The following is a 20321-nucleotide window of genomic DNA, read 5'->3' on the forward strand; positions in this document are numbered from 1 at the left end:
ATAAATTAAAAGTAGTACTCACAGTACATTTTCATACAGAGTGTTATAGGATGTTAATTCCTTAATTTTATCCAGCAGTGCACTTGTGTGGGAGCGCTCATTAGATTACTCATCTATTCACGTTTTCTTTCTCCCTCTCATTTCCTGATTAACGTCCTTTGCTGACATGAACCCGTGAGATAAAATCAAACCCTGGCTCTGCATGAGTGCACACAAATGAAGATGTGCTGCAGGAGGAGCAGCAGCAGGAAACAACAAACAGCTAATGTGATTGTAGCTATCGGAATATCTGCAGTTCAGGCTGAGAGACCATGCAACACAGTCGACAGCAGCTCCTCTCTAACAAGAAAATTAAACCCTCTGAACTCCGGGCAGGACTATTTTGTTTTTAGGAAAAATACATGACAGTATAAGTAACCATGAAATTATCTCATTTGAATCCTTAGCCTGATATATCTGATTTCTTCTTAGAACTCAGCTCCATTGTTTCCAAAACCTGTTGATGACATGTCAGTGAGCCACACTGTTGCATATGTTCCCTCACTATCATGAACAAACACACACACACACACACACAGTGTAGTTTATTCTTACTCAGTCCCACACACACTGTCCTGCTGCAACAATACTCACCAGAGCCCCAGATGTGGATTAATACGCCACTGAAAGTAGTCCCCAACAAATGCACTTGTGGCTTTGCTTTTTAAATAGTTTGATATCAGTAAATGTTATTTATTAATAATATCAAGTGTATTTAAATGTTTATATCCATAGTGAATTTAATATTTTGTTCTGAACCAAACTTGTGAACAAACAAAGTCATAGAGTAGCATAATTTGATCTTGCCAATAGGGAAAAATCATCACTCTCTCACCATGTTGAATACTGCAGTGTGTGTTATGATAAGTGTGTTCCTCTCTCAGTGCTAGTGCTAATGAGAGTGAGGTATGCGTGGGGTGTTTCTGTAAAGTGCTGACTCCCTGAAGTCTGCGGTTCGTCTCTGCCTCTGCACAGACTCTATTATGTCCTGAAATCATCAAACCAACTGTAAACCACTGCTAATGAGTTTGGTTTGATTGTGGTTTTCAACACACAGTCAGTTTGCCTTTCGCATCATCTAAATTATGAATTACCACAAGGTAAGTGTTGGGCAAATGGCCATTAAATCTCTTGTTGACGTTCATGGTCCCCAGAGGATGGATCCTAATGATTTTGGTCACCAGATAGAAACGCTACAACCATGGCTAATGGGCTTTGTTTGTCATCTTGTTCCTCAACTTGAAGTGGTCCCCACAGATGAGAAAGTTACCAAGCTATAAAGAAATTACATGTTGAATTTGTCAAATTTACACCAGATATTCACAGCCTCCAGAAGGTGAGCCCTAATTATTTATCTGACCCTCTGACCTTTCCTCTAGTGGCACCATCAAGACAAATCTTCCAGTTGCATTAAAAGGAAATGCCAAGATTTAATGGGTGGGTTACATTGAAAAAATACAGTGCGTGATCCCCAGAGGATGAATCCTTTTGACTGTAGATACATAAGTTCACTTTCTTAAGCATCATCCAAATTTCATCAAGTTAATACAAGATAATTACTGGGCAAAATTGATATGAAATTTGTTGTTGATATCCCCAGAGCATCATGATTTTGGCGAAGAGATTATTGTTGTGCCATCGAGCCAAACTACAATAAACATGATGTTATTGTTTAGTGTGTGTAATTGAAATTGAAAATTGTAACTCAATGACTGAATTGAAAGGAGATGATGTAAGTAAACAGACAAGGGAGTTTTTCTAACAGCCCTTGTTCTCAAATGCATCAGCTGACATCAACAATGCAACTTAAAAAAAAAGTGACTAAATATTAACTGTGATTAATTATTTTTTCAGACACATTTATTTTTACAGCTGACTAATTATATGATCTTGAAAATGTTCAGGTGGAATATAAAGTGTGAGGATACAACTCTGCAGTCATTTGGCACTAAGGTCATAACTGCAGATGTCTTGGTTGTGTGATCATAACATTTACAGTTTAAGAATGAGTTTCAAAGAGCTGATTCCAGGTCTATTTATGGTGAGATAACGATGGGAAATATATAGAAAGCCGGCCTCTTTATCAGTGTTACTGTTGTCTCTAACTCAAGGTCAGGGTCTGATGAAAGGACTCTTTTGTGGAGGCTACTTCTGTCTGTCACCACAGCAGCCAAACACATTCCAAAAACACGTACCTCCAGAGGCATGGTCAGTAAATTAAACATAACACATACCAGAGCACTCACATTGCACTTCCTTTTTTTCCATAAATCTGTCTTGGCTGACACAAGCTACAGAGCTACTCATAGGTTAAATTACACATTCCTTTGTTTGAGTGATAAAAACATGAACATTCAGAGTCAAGAAACCTACACAACTGGGAAAAATACTATGGACTCAAATTAGGGTAAAAAATCTTGGGCTTCAAAAGGATTTAGAGCTTCCAAGACTTTTGGACCCACTGTACATGACAAAGACTGAGACAAGTCAGAGCCTACATAACCAAGAGAAGTCCAAGTTTCAAAGCTTACATAACCAAAAGAAGTCAATTTGTGACGTTTGAGTACAAAACTTGCAAAACCAAGACAAGTCAGAGTCAGAAAACCTACGTGATGGTCACAAGTCAGTCAGAGAATCTAGTGAATCAAGACCAGCTTGCCTCAGGTCCAAAGTGAAAACCTGCATGACCAAGACCAAGACCTAGACTGAGAGTTAGAAAACCTACTGAGGAAACTGAAATGACCAAGTCCCACAACCCACAAGACCACGACAAGTCAATGTAACAAGGACTGAGGTCTGATAAGACCTTTGCAGAAGAGAGAGGTCAAAGTTGCAAAGGTTACAGCTGATCAAAAAGTCCAGAGTCACAACATGTACATGGCTGAAAGAAGTCCGAGTCACAGTATCTTCAAGGCCCAGACAAGTCGAAATCATACTGCTAATGCAAGAGAGACCATGTCACAAATCACATTTCAAAAGCGACACAATCAAGACAAGTCCAGGTCACAAGATCTACATGACCAAAACGTGACAAGTTCAAGTCACAACACCAACAAATTATAAAACCTGGCCCACCATGACAAGACTGAGTCATAAAACCTGGATGATCTAGGATCGTACTCAGAATCTGCAAAACCCAAGACAAGTCTGAGTAACTAAACTCCAGGATCAAGACTAGATCCAGGACCCAGAATCACAACATGGTCACTGGTGGCAGGTACAAGGTCTTTACTGGCAGAGCTGTGGTCAAGCAAACATCAGAAACTGCAATCAGGCAAACTGAGGTCTGGCAAGCTTGGCAATGAGCACAAAGACATCTGAGAACTGGTGAGTGAAAGCAGGGAGGCCTCTACACAGAGGGGGATGATTGGGTAAATGGGAACAGGTGTGTGCAGCCATAGAGCAGCCAGCAGGTGGGAAACCAGGCAGAGGGGAGCAGCTGGATCTGAAATGACATGAGAGTCAGTGACAATGAAAACATGGAAATGGCAGAAACGTAGATGGAATGTGAGAACTACGGCAAAGGGGAAGAACACACAGACATTCTTTTATTCCTTTGTGTTGCTATTGAGATGTGGAGACATGAGGTATGAGGTTTGGAGATAATCAACTGATCATCTGCATGGCCTGACCCCACTGAGGGTGAGTGGTGAAAGATTTTGGGGGAGATACAAAACCTTAAAAAGCTTCAGCGTTGTTGCCGTTGACTGATAACATCTTAATAGAAAAAGCAGAGTCTGTTGACACCACAACTAGGTTAGCATCATCTACCATGGGAGCTTTAAACCATGACCTCTTTTTTGTAGCCACAGCTCAGACAAGGAACTCACACGTTTACCCACTGCAGTGCTTTCACTCCTCCCACCTCCCCCTTTCACACCCATGTGGGTTCACAAGGAGTTTCCAGAAATTGCTTCTTACCAAATACCTCTGATCATATCTGTGTCAACTGAAAGAAAATTTAAGTAAAACATATATTTATTCCATCCTGTCCAGAGTGCACCCCACCCTCGCCCAATGTCAGCTGGGATTAGCTCCAGCCCCCACCCCCCCCAACCCTGTATGGATAAGCGGTAGAGACAATGGATGGATGGATATATTTATCAGTAATGTTTTATTATAGGTGTCTCTAAAATATTAAAAGTGAATATTCATTCAGTATTCATTTATTGTATTATCATTCACGTACACTTACCTCTGGACAAAGTTTATATTTTTGCATATTCAGCTGACATATAATTCAAAAATGCATCATGTGTTTATGTCCTACTTTTTAATTCTTCTTGAATATAAGCAAAACTTTATGTCTCTAGACCGAAAGACATTTTTGTCAGTAGACTAACCAACGTTTCCGACCCCCACAAGTGTGAGGTTGGGCCAAATGCCAACCCACCGCGATGTCACCCATTGGTTTGTGGAATGGCTGTTTTGAAGCCTCGAGTTTGTATTTCACTGTCGCCATCTTGCTTTTTTTTTTAAACCTGAAGAAGTAGAGACATATCTCATTGACTTCAATACAATCTGACTTCTTTTTGCCACCGGTAGGGTCGCCCCCGATGGTCATTAGACAGACGCAGCTTTAAGACTCTTCAGTCTTTGTCTTTAACTTATGTGTTTGGTGATTCTGTCGCAGTTTTAAAATCTTTTTTTTTTTTTTTAGCAGCAGCAGCTTGAAAGTGACTGCTGGTTAGCATGTCGTCTTAATGGGCCATGTTTCAGTCACTATTTCAAACTTCTTCTGTTGTCATGACAACAGAAACAGAAAAAGCTGTATCGTGAATTCAGCTGTACTAAAACACAGCGTATGTGAGCACAGAGAGGAGGAGAGAAGCAAACAGATAAAGAGGCTGAATGGAGACGCAGCTCAGATATTTTCTAGGTTTTGACCTCGTCTGATTTTCCTGAACCACCAAACTCGCACTAATATTCTCTTCTCTCTTCTCTTTTAAGTATTAAAAACACCGGTCAGTAAATAAAGTTCATATATATTACTCTGATGACAGAGTTACAGAGCATGAGAGATCAACTGAGGATAGCAAACTCATAGTTTTCCATTACATATGTTTAATTTTAACAATAATATATAATAAATCCACACATTTCTGCTCCACTGGCTGAGTTTTTGCAGCCTCTTTGTCCTCTGACCTCAAAAGAGAGACTGCAGGCTGCCGGGGCGTTGGTGGGTGGTGGGTGGTGGTGGTCATGTTTCTTTGTTAGCACGGTGCAGCAGCAGAAGCCGCTCTTTGTTCCAGTTTGAACAGGCAGACATGTTTGCTCTAAATTTTTGTAGGATTTCCTCAGAATGAGTATGAAGACCACAGACACGCCACCCAAACTTTCACAGAGCCCATCAACCTGTGAACCAACTGCCTCATCAGTTCATCAGGCTCCATGTTTCACACTCACGTTGTATGAGAAGAGAAATCACGAAGCAGGGAAATCACCAAAAAGAGACCAAACATGTCAGGTTGAATTATGGGGAGATTTTTGTCTTTGTTAAACACAGAGGGTACAACGTCACAGAGTTCACAAACTGATAAACATGTTAACCACAAACACACAGGCTTCAACTCCTTCCTTTCCTTTGCATGCAGCAATGCACTTTGAATTCTTTATGTCTATTTTATTATGACTTCTTCAGCCTTACTGATTGTATTATTTATTTTAGGATATATTACTTATTTTAGTGATTATAACTATTTATCATTTTAGGATATTATATTTTATTGCTGCTATATGGAGTACTGCTGAACTAAGTTTTGTTCTATTGTTTTATCAGTGCAATGACAATAAAGTATCTATCTATCTATCTATCTATCTATCTATCTATCTATCTATCTATCTATCTATCTATCTATCTATCTATGTAGAGTGTTGTGAACGTTGCTCTAACTTATCACCTGAGGTCAGATCTTGGTTCGAGAAGTCAGTCAGGAGTCAGAACCAAGTCAAAAAGCTTCATCATTGCAGTCGAGGATAAAAGTTTCTGAATCAAGTGAAGTGATTGAATCTTCTGTTGATATAAGAATTTAAAGGTCTGCGATTGGATGTTTTCTAACTAAATGAATCTTGGGAGTTTACTTCTCTCCTCATGTTTGGCCTCAAAGTCCATGAGCGCTTTGTGCTGTTCCACTATCAAATCATCAAGTGCATGAGGGCTCCAGGAGACATCTTCAGCCCTTATCAACACTTTCCATACATACACTTGCCTCAGGGAATTACACACAGTTTATAGCATTGTGATGTTAAACACTGGCGTTACCAGGGGAATCCCAGAAGCATAAAAAAACGGTTAACAACTGTCATAAAAAGAAGAAGAAGAAAGAAGAATGGAGGGAAGGAACCCTAACGTTAATGCTTGTATGTAAATATAAACTGACAGAACTGTGTGTAGTTCTTTGTCCTATGATGGTTTGATGCTGAACCACAAATCCTACAATCCTGATTCTACATTTTTACTTTATTTAGAAGCAGGAAGTGAAGGGAGACAATAAAAAAATTACCACAATAGCATAGAACATCTTTTTGTGTCATCAAGAGAACGGGATCTGGTCCCTGTGGCCAAAGGTTTGTACATTTGAGTGTTTATCAAAGAACCGTGAGTCTGAGGTTAATCTCCATCTGAAGAACTGATGTTTTATGTTAAGTGAAGTTTCATTTACAACACTCATGACTTGTTGTTTGATATGTTGCTCAGCACCACACACAGCAGATATTACATAAGAAGCTATATGTGTGTGTGTGTGTGTGTGTACTTGTAAATACTGCCATGTTACCAGAAATCTGAACCTCTGAGCCTGATTGTTAACAGTTTCTCACACTGTGCAACTGCAAAGACCCACTTAAGATGAGCAGAGCGCTGTCAGGATGATGATGTGCGCGTGTAGAAAGGCAGCTGTAACGCTTTCATTTCCTTAAAGACTTAATAACAACCAAGTCCAGTTGCTCTCGATTAAAAACTCCTTTGAGATACTATGACCTGGACAAATGAGAATATTCACAGGCCCTTAAAGACTTGTTTTTCACTTCTCCTTCAAAACCCACAATACGATCTGTGTTTTACATCATCATGTCATCAGTCCATCCCGAGGAGTTGGGACAGAGATCAGAGACACGAGGACAGGACTTCTGAGACGCTGCGTCCAGTCGTTGGTGGTCAAACAGCAAAACACCTCGTTATTACATTAATGTTCCTACATGTAAACCTGACAGGTTGGAGCTGTAGTAAGGTGTTTGCACAGGTCTGAACAGCAAAGACAACTTTGACTCACACTTCAACAGAACACAAACAGCCATCGTGTGATCTCAAAATTCAAAAATGCTATTTTTTGACACTGAAATGGAAATTAATAATAATAATAATCATAATAATAAAAATCTTTACATTTTTGCTTATTTGCTCACAAGTTTTTTCTACATCCACCTTAAGTGATGACTTTAACCTTAAACTTTTTCTAGGGGACTGTCTACATGTGTATTTAAGTAAACAATCTCAACACCCCCGCCATCCTTACTGTGGTCTGCTCCATCATGTTTAACTGAGGAGTCAGAGTCAGTGAAGCGTTTTCCTTGTAGTAACTTAAACAATTAAATTCGTAAAATTCCAGCGGCTCTGTGCACAGAACTGCACATTCCTGAACCCACGGACAAACTCCAGACAGGTTCTGCCATGGTGAAGGATCCTGGATCCTGATTGGTCAGCAGGTATCTGATAAAACTGTACACATTCCTGGTTACAGGTCGACCGCCTGGTAATTCAAATACTCAAAAATGAGTCAACAAGAACAAACTCAACATGACTGTTAATGTGATCAGTACGATTGCGGGGCCTGGACCACACAGGGCGACAGTGACCCCGAGGAGGCAGGAAATCATCAACGACATCCTCTGTGTGATGGCCGTGAGCTGCTACTGTCAGGTCAAAGGTTAAGGATACAGCTCTTTTAGACTTCCTGTGCTCAAAGACCTTTCTCATTTTCCAGTACAGCTCTGTTAAACAACTGCTTATAAGTTTATTTAGAAACAAAGCAACGGTTGTTTAAATTTAGTCAAACTTAACCTTCATGTCTTAATGTCATTTTTATCTGCAAGTGACCAAATTAGCAGTATCTTGTTCCACGTACGGACACATTTTCTTCCCGGAATCGGTTTTGTTCTTGGGGCCGGGGGTGGGTGGGTGGTTGGGTGGGTGGTTGGGGGTGGTGCATCTGTGCAGTTGTTGGTTGTGCAATTTACAAAAAGGGAATTTAGTCTCATCAACATCTGGTTTTGTGAAACGGGGGGCTCTGTTCAGCCCTCAGCTCTCTCTCCTCCTCACTCTCTGCCCATCATCCGTCATGGGTAGAAGCTGCACAAGTTGTGTTTTTTCCTTTGACCTACACATTTTTCTTCTGAGAAGTAAAGATGGAACCGTTATGTCTCTCTCTCACACACACACACATGCACGCGCACACACACACACACTCACACACATTCACATTATAAGGGGGTGTGGCCTTCTCAGTCAGAGCTGCTGTAAACACTTCATAGAGCTAGAGCAGTTAGAGAGAGCAAAGGGGCGACAGTGGGAAATTTAACATCGTTTTTATGGAAACAATTTCCTCTCTTTTTTAATTGGAGCAGCAGTCCCTTGTAATTTACTCTTATCGCCTTTCTTTACCCAGTTTATCTCTTTGTTTGTTTGGACTTTTTCTGTTTTGTTTTTTTTTATATTTCATTTTTTAAAAATAAAGATTTTTACTATTTTCAACACATAGTTTCAGTGAGCTCTACTTTTCAAAGGTTTTTTTTTGTGCAGTCTCTTGGTGAAGGCTCATACTTCCCTCATTTGTTATACTATCTATTCATTTTATGCTGCTTATGCTTTATGCTGTACAATATTTTGATTTAGAATAAGTCAGGTAAAGTCGATTTTTATTACACAACACAATCACAAATGTCAGACGGCTTTACAATCTGCACAGCAACAGTTCAGATGAGAAAACAGGAAAAATGTTCTTATTAGGATTCGTTTGTATAATGAAAAAAGTACATTTCTGAAAATACATAATATTTTACTTTCAGAGCAATGTTATCCCTTTTTATCTTTGTGATGTTCCTTAAGGAACAGAAAAGTCTTATCTTATGTCAGACAGACTGTAAGAGACTGACAAAAAAAAACAACAAAAAAAACAGAAGTTGTTGAGAAAACGTCTTTTGTAACAGGTGTGAAATGTTTGCGTCAGCCCTTGTACAACATGTACAACATCACTACTGATCAAATCCTTCATAGGACCCTCAGTGTTTCACTTTTATTGAAGTTAAAGCTGTTCAAGTCCAGTGAAAAACTTTAAATGGTACAAATGTCAGTGGTAAACTGTCCAAGGTGAAAGTGTGGATTAATCCGCCACTGAATATAGCCCCTTTGGATGCACCATTTACTTCTGTTTGTTGGAAATGACTGAGCCTTTAAATATGAAACTACATATGTGTGAGGTGCTTTTAAAGATTTAGGTCAGAAGGAAGCAGAGCGCAGAGAAGTTAGAAAATATGAGACAAACTAACACATCGATGGTTCTGGTCTTCTCATTGGATCTGTTCATAACACATCCCACTTTTTACCCATCTTCTATGAGGATGCAGTAAACTAATTTTCTGTATTCTTATGATTTTTAAATCATAAATGCTTGTTAAATAAAGAAATAAGAAAAAACATTTTAAAATCATAAAAATACAATAAAAACCTCTTTAGATACTTAAATGACTTTCTAAGTTTAAAATTAGTTTTTGTAATTTTACGGGAAGCCCTTTGTGTCAAAGTTAGTCATTTCCCTTGTGTATTGTGTTTGCTCTGTGGATCCAGGGGTTTGGCTGCAGTTCAGGTCTGTATGTCGTAACTCTGCATTCATCCTCAGACACACTTACTCCACATGCACACACCGCTGCACATCATTACACACACTGTGTTTCATGCACACAGCTTCACTTCTTCATCTACTGAGAGCAAATCACTAAAAACTGAAGATGGGAAAAATTAATGGATGCCTCAAATGCCTCTTTATCTTCTTCAATGTGGTGTTTGCTGTAAGTAGAAAAACTTTTTTCTTTTTTTTTTCTTTTTTTTTTAATATTTCTGATTTTATTTTCATTTTTGATAATTTATGTGTTTTGTTTGGACTTCAATGTTACTTTTAATTAGTTTAATGTTTGTGTTTGAAGCAAGATTAAAAAATATTTCTCTTGTGAAATATTTCAGTTCCTATTTTATATGTTCATAAACAAAGAGGCTTGCATGAGCTAGGTGAAAACATGGCAAAAAGATAAGTTAAAATTTGTTAAAAAGATGTTTGACACAGAAACTGTGGAACAGACAGAATCTAGTATCAAAGCTCAAAACTTCACATAAGATTCAGATTATTTTTGCAAATAAGATTAAAAATATGGATTCTTTAATAAAAAGTTTGATATTAAACTAACAAAGTCCTAAATAGGTTCATGTATTGAATATTGAGTATTGAGTAATGAACGGTGAAAATGGCCGAGGTCCTTTCGTTTTTTTTCTTTTGTTAAGTAAACATTCACTTCCAGTAACAGGGCGACAGACAAAACAAAAAAAAAAAAAAACCCTCAAAGCAACAAGAACAGAGAGAAAATCTGTGTAGGAGACAACAGGTTCATATTACAGTCCGCCCACAACTTTCACTCATGAAACTGTTGAAGAAAGATATTTTCAGCAGTGTCACTGTAAAACAATAAAAACTTAAATATGCAACAAATGATGACTTAAAAATTTGTACAAGAGGAAAAAGACAAAATAAGTTTCAAGAATAAAAAAACAAAGATGAGAAACTGAAACATTCAAATAAATATTTCACTATGTGTTAAATTTTCAAAAAGTATGTCCAAAAGTAATGTTTTCCTTTTCTTAATGCCCGCCTTGCCCTTTTCTTTTCATGCATGTGAATGATTGCATTAGCCTTCAGGTTGGTGATATCATCTGGTTTGACAGAGAAAATCTTGGAATTTCTGTTTTTAACTCTCTGTCGCCCTCTAGTGTCTCAGAGCAGGAACACCACTTCCACCAGGAGACAACTGAGGAAAGGTTAAAAAAAATGAACTAATGCCAGGATAAGAGAGAATAAAAACCATTTTCCAGCTGCTTAAAAGTTTTTAAAGCTCAAATATTGAGTAATAATTGTATTAGTTTTTTAAGCCACCACATATTCTCATTAAATATTTTTTCCTCATGATGTGTGTCCTCTTTACAATGGGCCTGCCCCCCCCCCCCCGCAGTATGACAGTCCTGTTTAAGTTTAATTTGAGTTAATGTCATTTACATTATTTATCAGCTTGTTTCAGACCTTTAAGGTTTAATGTTTACATGAGCGACAGGCTGATACCCATTGTATGACTAATTTTCAAGATATCTTATGCATCACCTACAAACTTTCCACACTTGATGCATTTAGTATTGTTGGAAACTCTATGATCCCCTCTAGAGTATAAAATAATGTGAGTTTGAACATCTCTGGGTCAAAGATAAGATAAGATAATAATCTTTTGTTTGTCCCACAGTGGGGAAATTTACAGTGTTACAGCAGCAAAATGGACAGAACAAAAAAGAATTGCAAAATGACAATATCAGATACTCAAAATACATAGTTATATATAAAAATAATATAATATGTACAAATAAACAACATGAGTTTGTAACACTGGAGACACTGTAGGGTCTTGCAGGGCTAACATTTCACTTGCACGTTTTATATTTTGCTTTTTCTTCTTTTAAAAATCAGTTTTATGGTGGCACAGCTCAGCTTTATTTTGTTAAACACGGGCTAACTAATGTGATGTGTCCGCAGATCATTGGATGTGTTCTGATCTACGGGGCGGTGAAGGTCAGCAGCGTCAGCCCTCAGGTAAACAACAACAGTTATGTCACAGCAAACATGAAGCCATTTGTATGTTATATCATAACAATGAAAAAATGGGTAAGCACAATAAAATACTGAATACAGCTACATTTACTTATGTAATCTTTCAGTGTGTGTACTACTACTAATCATGAGTCATTTTTATTTTAAGCAACATGAGTAGGTCCCCGTATGACCACTTAGAGCCAGCGGGATAAAAGCAGTGGAGGTTCAGACTCAGTTACGGCAGGAATTTAATATTCTCAGAGTGTTATGTCATAGTTTTAATCAAAACAAAAGCAGCTGGTTTGCATTTGTGAAAATCGTGGCTGATTTTGTTAGTCAGGACATGACATGACATGTATAATCCCGTATGAAGTACGCATCTGAAAATACCTGACTAGAAATGTTTAACACAAGTTGAGGTGAAGGATAATGAGTCTTGTTAGGAGGCGAACAGCTGCCCAGATGTAGTGCCGGCTCTAATTTCCTTTAAAGCAGAACAGATGTTGCTCGAGGGGAGGTTTCCATTCTCACAGTCAGCTCTGCGACAGGAAAAACAGGATGGCTCTCACAGGGTTATCAGATCAGAAATACTGAGGACGACAAGAAAATCTGTATTTATAGAGCAAAGTGTTTTCGCTCATTGTTCTTAACTAATCAAATTCACTTTCCATTTCTGTTGAGCACGTTTCAAAAAACATGATCAGGTTTTAGATTTCCTGCATTCCAACGTCCGCTTTCCAGGAAACAGGGTTTAAACCCTCTAATGCGCCGAAACTTGACACGGTCCTTTGTAGAACCAGCCCCAATAAAAAACAAGATTTTTGTCTGGAGATTACATTTCACAAAAACTGGCGTCATATTTAAAAACAATATTACAACACATGTGATTACAACCATCACTCTCTGCCAACAAGTCCCATGAAGACAGAGATGTTTGGGTTGGTCACAGTCGTCAGTTTTTCCCTCCATTGGATGAGGCTTCTGTGCAAATGTTATTCAGTCTGAAAACACTGTGACCACTGTGAACACTAATGTGAAACTGGTTATGGAGAGAAAATAACATTAGCATACCGCTCCTGGATGTGAATCTGCTGTGCAACACAAAGCTAAAGATTATAAATCAACAAACTTTCAATCCATGATTTCTTGCATTGTAAATGTAATTAAAAAATAACTATGCAAAAATAAATAAATAGATAAATAATAATAATAATAATAATAATAATAATAATAATGATAAACTGTGGCAGTAAACACAGCACATGGGCCAGCGGATGTTTTCTTCTAGCCCACTATACGTCTGGTTCCACAGCCCAAATCTGGCCCATATACAGCCTGATTGTCAAATGCCACTTTCACATCCGGACCAATTCTGGTGCACATATAGTCAATACTGGAGGATAACAACCAGAGTAATCCCAGATGTGGAGGTATATGGGCTGGCCTCGGGCCAAGGACCCAGGGATATATTGGGCCAGAGGGTTTTTTTTTCTTTGGGCAGGTTCTACATAATATACAGCGGAAGCCAGAAAGTATTGACAGATGCAGAAACACATTGTTTTTTTTCATGGGATTTGTTGACAGTAAGAAAAAAAATGTAATTTGAAATGTAAAATAAATGTAAAGTAATTGAGTGTTTGTGTTGTGTTTTTGTCCTGCCATGGCGGAGCAGATGTCGGCGTTGGGGGGCCCGAGCTTGGGTTGGGCTTGGCTGTTTGCCATCGGCGTCCTCGGCATCTCTTGCCTGGGAATCTTCGCAGGCTGCTCCGAGAAAGTGTTAGCCCTAAAAATTGTAAGTATAAGAGCACATTTTAAATAAGAGGCAGAACTAATTAACATCAGCTTATCACCTAATATATCTGTTTTATTGATTTGATAAAACTTTGAATGTTGTCCTTGTTTCATGTACAGTTTGCAGGTTTCATGGGGGTTGGAATGGTCATCATGCTGATCTTTGGCATCGTTGTCGTTGTTACAAGAAACAAGGTCATCTATCTATCTATCTATCTATCTATCTACAGTTGATTGATTTTTGTCTATGCTAATTTTTGTCTTCCTATCTTGATTCTGTTGTTCTCTCTTCCTTTTTATCTACTAGTACAATGGATTTCTCGCTCTGTCTTCTCTGACTCTACCATTAGCCTCTTGTTCTGTTACCTTCATGCTGTTTTTCTGTGTGATGCAATAAAAATATAGCATATTACTCAGAGAAACCAAATCCCGAGAGGCTGGATGGTGGGTGGGCGTGGCTTAGGGCTGAGAGCTGTGACTGCTTTGTTGTGACATCACAAAGTTCCAGAAGTCCTGACGGCTGGTTTTAAGGCTCAGTTTCTGAATACAGGCTATGTGCATTTCTCTGTGGACTGAGGCTTTGATACTTTCACAGTATTAATATAGAACCTGCTTTATAATCAAAAAACACATGGAAATCTCACTTTATACAATATGGGACCTTTAATATTTCTATTGATCTTGATGCTAATGTTGTTCTCTTGTTCTTTGCAGATCAGAGATGCCTTGAAGAACACCTCCTCTGAAGTGGCAAAGCCCATCATGGAAGACGAAGGAATGAGAGAGATGCTTGAACAGCTGCAGCAAAGTGTAATGTTCTCTGTTTATTAATGTATTACAGTGAAGTCAAAAGATTAATGCCCTTACCAAACCCTTTTCACAGTTGAGCTAAATAAAGCTCCCACACACTATCTCAGGATAATACAGCAATTTTAATGTGTAATCAGTACTTTGTTGTGATTATTTTGAGCATTATCTTCAGTTCTCTCTCACTTGTTAAAATCATCACCTCCTGCTGCAGCTGCTGAAGACTCTTTCCACCTGTTGAAACTCACTCTCTCATGTGGTTGCAGACCCACTGCTGTGGAGTGGTGAGCCCCAGAGACTGGGGAAATAGAATCCCTGCATCCTGTCAGTGCAGCACATATGGGTCAGGACTCTTTGGTCAACGAGACAAATGTATATCCAGACCTGAGGTTAGTGAAACTGCAATATCACATTTAGCAGCGCTCTAAAGATCTATGCTAACATGCTGGATAGAACAATAAAAAGCGAATTAATGGGCGTTATCTTCCACTGCCATTATGCAAATATTAGGTGTTGGTTCGTTGAGATAAAAAGATGGTGGCTTTTTAGGCAGATATCATTAAACCATCACTGAATATGAGAACACAGAAATATGACAAAGAATTTTTTTATTATTTTCAAGTTGAAAACACTTGATGATGTCAAGTTTTATGAGGCTGAGTCCAGTTATTATATATTAACAGTATATTTCTGTATATTTCTGCAGTGCAGTGCAGAAAGAATCAGTGCGCTTCAAACAAACTGGTGTTGTTCATCCATGCATCCACAGTTAAACCTGCCGTCACTGTGAGGAATGACAGGCCATGAATCACATAAACTGGGATAATGATGATGGATAATGGCATTCGTGATGTTGCGCTCTTGTTTTGAATGAAAAACGAAGGAGGCATCAGCATCTGTACAGAAAATGGGTGTGAAAGAAGAAATCTGTCAGAAAACATATTTTAGACACAATAAGTTTGGTTTCATTTCATCTTCACAGAGGACAAGCAGTGGACTGTTTTTCTTTGCTGATTATTGTGACCATATTTTGTTGTTGTTTTCCTGCAGGGAACCACGGGCCCAAGCCAAATTTATGGACAGGTATTCAATCAGTCAGTCAATCAACCAATCAAAACTACACCTCTACCAGTCAGTGATCTTTCCAGATAATGACCCTTTCTCCATCTCCTTGTCTGCAGCCCTGCAGTGATACCATCTTTCAGATTATGGACATAGCTTTCAAGATCAGCATGGGCTTCTGCTTTGGATTTGCTATAACTGCAGTAAGCTTGGCTGTCATTCTCATTTGTTGTTGTTGTTTGACATGTTCTGTGATTTTTACTCAGATATTGGCAGCAACCTCCAGCAAACCCTCCCAAAGCCATTTAAAACCTTCAAAGGAGGGAAAATACACCAATGACAACAGGAGGTTTTACTCCTGTTTTCCTCAGTGATATGTGTGGGAACCCAGACAGTTAAATGAAACCTCTGGCCCAGCCTTTGCTTGGGACCTCGGCCCAAGTCTGGCCCATATACTTCCACATCTGGGCAGAGTCTGGCTCTTATCCTCTGCTATTGTCTGATAGATAGAAGATTTTCTGTGTGTGCCAGACTTGGTCCAGATGTGGAAATACCACCTTACAATAATGTATATGGGAACAACTGTGTGTAAAAAAAAAAAAAGGTTCTTTGATAAAAAGTCAAAGTTAGAAGCCTGCGTACGTAAAAATGGAAGAAGAGATATCAACTATGACTTCTTAACTCCTGTAAAAAATATGTAATTACTCAGATTTAAATTCTACTGCAGTGAACACAAGCTAAAGACTCTACAAATCAGTGCAGGTTTTTTTATTCACAGCTATAAATATAAAGAATGAATCTTGATTAACAGCTTAATTAACCGCTCAGGGGTTGGTCCTCTCAGCAGCAGTGCTAAGCTAACTATACTGCTAGCTACCCGTCTATGACCAACAGCTAACATTAGACAATGCAGGCTGTTAATTTTAAAAAACCAATCTTAGGTTACCAAATCCTGAATGTGCATAGATTCTGTTACTTCAGTTTCTTGATTTCATGTTTGCAAACTGCTTAACTACTGCTTTAAACAAAGTGGGGAAAAACACCTTCCAGTTTGCAACTGTCTTTTGGTGAAAGCCGTTAGCGCAGAAAACTCATTCAGCTGTTAAACTAACAAAATGCCGACAGTAAACCAAAATAAAAAAAATACAAAACATCTTTACAGCAGCTGTTAGATTCCACTCAGCATTTGGATTTCTAACATCACTTGTTTGCAGTGTGGATTAGACAGATGGCTGCTCATGTGGTGTCCTTCAGTGCGTTACACAGTTTGTCTGTTTTTCTAACCGACTATCCGTCTTTACAGCTGATGGGCCTGCTGGTCTCCTTCTTCATGATCCATCAAGTCAAACGTCACGACGGCGGAGGAGCATCCATTGCTATGAAGGGCTACTGAGGAGAACCACCTTTGACCCCTGACCTTTAACCTCTGCACTGTAATTGCAGGAGTCAGTGGTCATGACTTCTTTTTTTTTTTTTTTTTACATTATTTCTGCCTTTTAAATGAATGAAAGCAAAAGCAGGAGAGATGCTGAAGCTTGAAGAGCAAACATTTATTTTTTTGTGAATTCTATATTTTGTGTTATTTGACGGCATGCGGTATTGTAGTAGTCTTATGTAACGGAGACATATTGTAGGAAAGAAACAGTTTCTAATCTCACCCCTTCTCCATATCTGACTGAAGCTCTATCACAGCATCCACCAGTGATTTTAAAAGCAACAATAAAATAGTTTGTTTTACATCTTGTGCCCTGGTCACACCAGAAAAATATCTGTGCTACTTGGTGAAACTGGTCGTGCTTGAAGCTCAGTGATGACAACTTGCAGGGCTAGTTGGTGAACCAGCGTAGCTGGCGAGCTAATTGCTAACGCACTTAGCAGGCAGAACCATGCTAGCATTCTTTTCACCACAGCTCTTCCGGGTATATGTCTAGCTTGCTAACTGTCATTTAGCTTTAAGTTACACACTAAACTGTTAGTTGTTCAGTTAAAGTTCAGCTGGCAATCTAGCTAACTGCTTGGCAACATACGGCTTCTGATACAACACATGTACATTTTTATTTAGTTTTAACAACATCTGGACCCAATTGGGTGAATATCCTTTCACAATCATATCAGTTATAAATCCAACCAATCAGCATACAGTCCGACTTTATTTTCTCATTTAAAAATTCGGATTTATAGTCAAATGGAGACTGTATTTGCAAAAACTAAAATAACATTTGGGCTTTTTAATTTAATTTTTTTTAAATATAACATAATTATTTATTTTTAGCCACTGAGCTCCATTCATTTCTATTCATTGAAGAAAAATAACATGAGTGCTCTCTAGATGAGTCAGTTTTGGTACAATGGCACTAACAGGAAGTGGACAGGTTCTGGTGCAGCACAGCTAATAGGCTAATAGGATAGCATCCTCCCTTTTGAACTCTCTAGTTTCTTTATTCTCTCAAAGGGTCAGCACTGTCAAGTTAGTGTGCTATTAGTCAACAGCACAATTTTGTGTGTCAAAGGTCAACTTTATATTTGTGGATTTACTGTGTCCCTGCATATAAATCAACTGATTGTAGCAATTTTATTGCAATTTATTGATTTAACTGCTAAACTTTCCTGTTTCAGGTGTTGATGAGTCAAGTAAGATGAGATGATCAAAATCAGTTTTATGTGTGTCCGATACAAAAACAGCTCCAGTACAGAAGTGGGAGGAAACTGCTAGCCTAGCTTCAAAGCTATCTTGTTATACAAATTGTCAATGTTACTATTGCTTTAATCTGATCAGCTCTGCACAGATAATAGCTTTACATGATTGCACTTAGTTTTTCATATCTTGCAGCACCATGAGAGAGTCCTCAAGTCCAGTGTTGTGTTTAAAAAAAAATCAAAACTATGATAGAAATGTTTAAATTGAAAAGATTTATTATTATTGTTAGTTTTTTGTTGCTGGAATCTGGTGAGTAGTCTGACCTGTCTGTAAGCACTTCCCCACCTTCTATTATAAAAGTCACAATATTTTGCCAAATGTTTGAATGGCAGATCCTGACCTTGGACTTTCAAAATCTGGAATATATAGAGAACAGGTAACACTGGGGAAACAGATCCCTGCAACAAAATTTAGAATTCATACGCTTCCTACTAGAAAAAAAAAAGTTGGTACAATTATTGATGTCAGCACCAGTGAAAGATAAAATTACATAACTCAGAGTTCAACTGAGGATCAAGGCATGTGACGGAACCAAACAACACCAACTCAGGTCTCCCACAGGCAGTGAACACTCCACCAAAAAAAGGATTTAAATAGAAGAGAAATATTGTGACAGGAACTGTTTTATTGTGAAATCTGTGCTCATATCATTTCAGAATAAACACTGAATACCCACACTTTGCTAATGTCTAACAGTTATTTTCTCACCTTAGACTGGGTTTGATGACGCACTGATAGACACTAATAAGGAGGTTGACAGAAGATGGGGGTTTTAAGGGGGTGTAGAGGAAAATACAGGTTGTCTTGTTGTTTGGGAAACAGCATCTTCATCTTGGATTCCACTGCAGCGTCAAACAGCGAGCCTAGTTATCATTCAGCACAGTGTTGGTGGGAATCGTCCTGAAACTTGTTGTCAGCATAAAAGTTTCACCAGCACTGGGCTGGTTTAGTACAGTCAGTTCACTCTTTCTGAGGAGCTTCCAGAGTTCACAGGTCATGGAGTCTTTGGTGCATCTTCTTTCCATGACAAGGTTCTTTTTTAAATGGGTCTCAGCTGACAACTCTCTTTGACAACTCTCTTAACAAAATGTTAAAGACCACATTTCTCCTTCCTCGTGTTTATGTGTTTATTCAACAGAATGAACAGAAGAAAAAAAATGATAATGAGCCAGAATAATGTCTGAAATTATTTCCTAAACTCCAACAAATGAAGGAAAAACTAAATTCCCTCTACTGGACCCATTTCTTTGAAGTAGTTAATAAAAAAGACTATGTACTCCCATCATTGCTTCCCCTACCATCATATTATTATTTCTTTCTTTTGATACTGATGTGAGCTGCCATTCTTTCCTCCATCTGGTTCCTGCCCTTGATTCCCCATGGATCTGAAGTGGCTTCAGGAAGTCCTCAGATCGCTTCACTTTTTGCACATATTACTATGTTGCAGATTTTAAAAGGATAAAATTGCCATTTTTGCCCCATGACTACCTGATCTCCAAACATTGTGTTTGGAGATCTGCCCAGGAGCTCCAGTTTTTCTCTCCTCAGCCCAGAGAATCTTTTCCTCTTCCTCCTTTAAACATTGTTTGGCAAACTCCTGTGGGCTGTCACATGTCTTCTTATTGTGAAATTCATTTGTCCATATACTTTTGGCCACATATTCTACCTAATGGCAGCATGAACCAGCAGCAGCCATTAGAGGGCAGTACACACCAAGGAATAACACAGTCTCACTGCATTTGCCTGAGGAGCAGCTCACACATTTATCTCCACAGAGCATCCTGGTGTGAATGAACTGGAGAGGAGGAGGACAACCAGTCACAGGTACAAACACATAAATAAGGTTGTTTTATTTCCTGTTTCCAGGTTAAATATAGTAAAAACTGAGACGGTCATATTTAGTGTTTTAATGAAGTCGATCACATACTCCTACTGTCACTCAGCTCCACAATTGTGGATTAGCATTTACATCCTTCTTATCTTTTTCAGTCGCACTGCTGGGTCACTGTTCAGGTGAAGTGAACACA

At 38.6% G+C, this 20321-nt stretch overlaps 1 protein-coding gene across 1 annotated transcript; it reads left to right on the plus strand.

Moving 5' to 3' along the window:
* The first annotated feature begins 9935 nt into the window (after positions 1 to 9935).
* Positions 9936 to 18971, plus strand: LOC139635155 (tetraspanin-8-like). Its single transcript, XM_071502202.1, has 9 exons — positions 9936 to 10101; positions 11880 to 11936; positions 13609 to 13728; positions 13848 to 13922; positions 14442 to 14537; positions 14801 to 14923; positions 15585 to 15617; positions 15716 to 15799; positions 16900 to 18971. Exons 1-9 carry the CDS (start codon positions 10042 to 10044, stop codon positions 16987 to 16989), a joined length of 738 nt encoding a protein of 245 aa, XP_071358303.1. The 5' UTR covers positions 9936 to 10041; the 3' UTR covers positions 16990 to 18971.
* Positions 18972 to 20321: the final 1350 nt, after the last annotated feature.

Source organism: Trachinotus anak, unplaced genomic scaffold, assembly GCF_046630095.1.
Source record: "Trachinotus anak isolate AG129_WGS33_773 ecotype Australia unplaced genomic scaffold, CSIRO_AGI_Tana_v1 ptg000018l, whole genome shotgun sequence".
NCBI lineage: Eukaryota > Metazoa > Chordata > Actinopteri > Carangiformes > Carangidae > Trachinotus > Trachinotus anak.

Excerpts from the sequence above, each read along its gene's own strand:
- LOC139635155 (XM_071502202.1), top strand. The coding sequence starts at position 10,042 with ATGGGAAAAATTAATGGATGCCTCAAATGCCTCTTTATCTTCTTCAAT. Across the intron at positions 13,923-14,441 it reads TCGTTGTTACAAGAAACAAG|ATCAGAGATGCCTTGAAGAA; the intron begins GTCATCTATCTA and ends TGTTCTTTGCAG. Across the intron at positions 15,800-16,899 it reads TTGGATTTGCTATAACTGCA|CTGATGGGCCTGCTGGTCTC; the intron begins GTAAGCTTGGCT and ends CCGTCTTTACAG.